We start from the raw sequence: 3,737 nt of genomic DNA, 5'->3' as shown, positions 1-3,737 counted from the left end.
GTGAGATACTTTTTAAAATTGTGTCCAAAATAAATAAGGGAGATGTAAGAGTTCATAAAAACACAATTTTTCTGCTGTGGGTTTATTATAGTGCAGGTACAGTAAGGTAACACTTTCTGATGGCTATCAGAAACGGTGACCTGGGCTTTTCTGTCCCTGTAGAGTGAGATACTTTTTAAAATTGTGTCCAAAATAAATAAGGGAGATGTAAGAGTTCATAAAAACACAATTTTTCTGCTGTGGGTTTATTATACTGAAGGTACAGTAAGGGAACACTTTCTGACAGCGGGTTAACTACGTGTTAAACACCTTGAAGTCTTATATATATATATATATATATATATATATATATATATATATATATATATATATATGATGACATAGATATTTTGACGATATATAGGTGCTAAGTAGCCTACTGCTTAGTTTAAAAAAATAGACTCCGTTTTAGATTTTATGGGTAGGTACCACACAGTAAGGGGTCTCAAATGGGATAGGCTACTATTATGGCAAGAAGTCTCTCTGCTGAGCATTACTCCTCAAATACAGCATACATGTTTATAATGGTATTAGTCGAACTGAGCGATAATTGGCAACTTGACAGCCATGGAAACAACGGAGGTAACGTTATTTTCCTCCGTAATTTTCGTAAATGCTCTTGTTCTATCCCGTCTACCAAGACGGTCATACAGAAAAGGAACCCACTATCGCCCCCTGCAGTCACAGTATCTGATGGGTCACAGATTTTGGTGTAACAGCGGCGCCGTTCCAGTTTTATTTCCGTGGAACAACTTTTCTCTTGGTGAGAGAAGACTTTCTGTGTGGGAACGCACAGCTAGAGAACCAGAGAATGTGGAAACTGGGGAACCAGATTGTGCACACGATCACGACTACTGCGTGGGTCCGGATCCTGCCGTTGTGGACAGTGTGCTGGAGGAAAAGCAGAGGCTACGAGAGGAAGTCGCTCCACTAAGGCAGCAGCTGGAGCAGATGTTCCTGTCACGTTTCGGGATACAGCGATTTGATGGGTCCGATGTGGACATTCGTTTTTTCACCCGGTAAGTACATTTGTTAGTTATCTTCTACTTTTAGACCAGTTACATGGAGCCCCTCTTTAGAAATAAAGTGATAATAATAACGATAACAGCAATGACAATAATAATAATAATAATACATAGCCACGCTACATAATGCATAGTCTATTCTTCTTAATAATAATAATGTTGTTGATGATGATGATGATAATACAGTGTCACAAGAGGAGCTCCATTATTTGATTTTTTATATTGGTGAAAATTAAAGAGCTGAGTTATAGCACAGGAGATGGTATATTGCTTTCTGCTTATTGCTTACTGTAAACATCTAGCTTACATGTTGTCGACTGTGAGCAGGTCTGATTGTAAGGTCTGACAGCAGCAGGGTGAAAGGGGCTGCCCTGTACTGTGAAAATGTTAAGCATTTATTTCATAAGGTAACCCCTCAGTATAACTGAAGTTTGCAGGAGCTTCACCTGTAGAATCTGCAGGTAGTAAGCAGCCAGGTGGATGATCAGATGCAGATATCTGCTGAGAGTGAAACATCAAGGGGAAATGAGGGGTCGTCTTCTTATATTTGGATAGACTGGTTTACTTGTTAGACTCCATGAACATGGAAATTAAAAACATATTCTGAAATACAAATTAATAAGACCCCGGTCTAACAGGTGGTTGCTTGTAGCAGGAAGGTTTACTTCAGATCGCAGATGAAGGTCAAGAACACCAAAAGCATCATCAATGGAGAGATACAGCAGGTCCTTCCTCCCCTCTGCTGTCAGACTCCACAATTAGGCCTGTTCACAGCAGTGTTGATGTATTTATATTGTAGTTGTGTATATATATATATTTGTATACACAACTTGTTTATCTATTCATATTGTTTTACTTGTTTACTGTGAAATTGTACAGCTGTCTACAGCACTATGAATTACCCCACTGAGGCATAAATAAATGTCTATCTAAAAAAAATTTACACAGCGTGTGGGGAAAAAAATGACTGAATATCTGACTAATGTAGTTTGGTTAACATTTATCCTGCTTATGGTAATTTTCAAAATAATAAATAAAACAAAATGGAATGTCCCTCAGGTGAAGTTAGGCCTCCATCTGTTTCCAGGTTTGCATCTTATGACCACCTGATGCGGTTTTGGCAGGTCATTCAACCATCACTGAAATACATGGTCCGAGCGACCAGCTTAACTACTGATGATGCTGGACGACTGAGTGCTCCCACGGTAGGCCTTATTTGTAATTATGTGATTTTCCAACTACAGCACAATAAAGTAGTACAGCCAACCATTTATTTCTTATCTTGTGTGTTTCACAGGGACAGGCTCTACACCCAATAGATGAGATGTTCCTGTTCCTGAACTACCCGGCCCTTGGACTGAAGCAGAGGGACCTGGCTGACCGCTATCAAATCCACCAATCTGCTGTGAGCAGAATAATTCTCACATGGAGCATTTTTTTGCTTTCTGTCCTGGGTGCACAGAGAATCTGGATGACACAAGAGAGGATCCGGGAGTACCTACCTGTAGAGTTCAGAGACTATGCTGACACCACTGTGGTTCTGGACTGCACTGAGCTGAGGTGCCAAACCCCTTCTTCTCCCTTGCTACAGAGTGAGGTCTACTCAAACTACAAGTCCCACTGCACCCTGAAAGGAATGACTGGTATAGCACCACATGGTCCAGTGACCTTTGTTTCTCCCCTCTATGCTGGTTCGATCAGCGACAAGCAGCTGTTTGTGGAATCAGGTCTTTACAAGCTTCTCCGTCCAGACTCAGCGATCATGGTGGACAGAGGCTTCCTGATGGACAACTGTGTGCCCTGTAAGATGTACAGACCTGCATTTCTTTCAGGAAGACATCAAATGCCTGAGAGTGAGGTCAGGGAAACGCAGGCAATCGCACACCTCAGAGTGCATGTGGAGCGTGTGATTGGAAGATTGAAAGAACACAAGTTATTGGATTCAGTCATTCCTTTGAATATGTTTGGTAACATTAATCAGCTGTACGTTGTTGCATGTCTCCTGCTGAACTACGAAAATGGCCCCTTGGTTAAGGCTTGGGCAAAGTAGAACAATCAAATCTGACATTGCAAGTGATTATTGTAGAATAGTTAGTCATTGAATGTGATATTGTTATTGCTGTTTTAAACATTTTGATGCAATAAAAAAGGCGATCTCACAGCCTTCCTTTGGGACACAAACGGTGGAATTTTAATTGTTTTGTGTTTGTTTGTTATTTACAAGCAGAGGTGGGTAGAGAAGCCAAAAATTCTGAAATAATAGTACTGTTACATGAGAAAAATATGACTCAAGTAAAAGTCAAAGCTAGTCATCCAAATAATTACTCTAGTTAGACTAAAAAGTACTTATTGAAAAAAACTACTAAAATACTGACAACAACATCAGATATATTCTTTTTAACTAAAAATCAATAACTGAAACAGTGATGAAAAAAAATGAACATGAATAAAACATCCATCACATTAAAACAGTCTTCATAAAACTGACGTAGCCACCAGCACAGTATGTTTGTTTTCTGAGATGGTCATGTGGAAGTCGTGTAACAAAACTGATTCATATTAATAAATGGCCAAAAAATAGAAGCAACGAGTGGAATGCATGCAATTGTAATGGAGTAAAAGTAGTGTTAATTTATAAGTATATGTGAGTGAAAGTAAAAAGCACACCGTTTT

At 39.4% G+C, this 3,737-nt stretch overlaps 1 protein-coding gene across 1 annotated transcript; it reads left to right on the top strand.

The window, feature by feature from the left end:
• Positions 1-548: 548 nt before the first annotated feature.
• On the top strand, positions 549-3,259 carry LOC121633885. Its single transcript, XM_041976189.1, has 3 exons — positions 549-1,058; positions 2,152-2,269; positions 2,362-3,259. The coding sequence occupies exons 1-3, from the start codon at positions 607-609 to the stop codon at positions 3,112-3,114; spliced, it is 1,323 nt and encodes a 440-aa protein (XP_041832123.1). The 5' UTR covers positions 549-606; the 3' UTR covers positions 3,115-3,259.
• Positions 3,260-3,737: the final 478 nt, after the last annotated feature.

The sequence above is a fragment of the Melanotaenia boesemani genome, chromosome 22, assembly GCF_017639745.1.
Source record: "Melanotaenia boesemani isolate fMelBoe1 chromosome 22, fMelBoe1.pri, whole genome shotgun sequence".
Classification (NCBI taxonomy): Eukaryota; Metazoa; Chordata; class Actinopteri; order Atheriniformes; family Melanotaeniidae; genus Melanotaenia; species Melanotaenia boesemani.
This window is presented reverse-complemented; position numbering and strand designations above follow the sequence as displayed.

Excerpts from the sequence above, each read along its gene's own strand:
- LOC121633885 (XM_041976189.1), top strand. The coding sequence starts at position 607 with ATGGAAACAACGGAGGTAACGTTATTTTCCTCCGTAATTTTCGTAAAT. Across the intron at positions 1,059-2,151 it reads GACATTCGTTTTTTCACCCG|GTTTGCATCTTATGACCACC; the intron begins GTAAGTACATTT and ends ATCTGTTTCCAG. Across the intron at positions 2,270-2,361 it reads GACGACTGAGTGCTCCCACG|GGACAGGCTCTACACCCAAT; the intron begins GTAGGCCTTATT and ends TGTGTTTCACAG.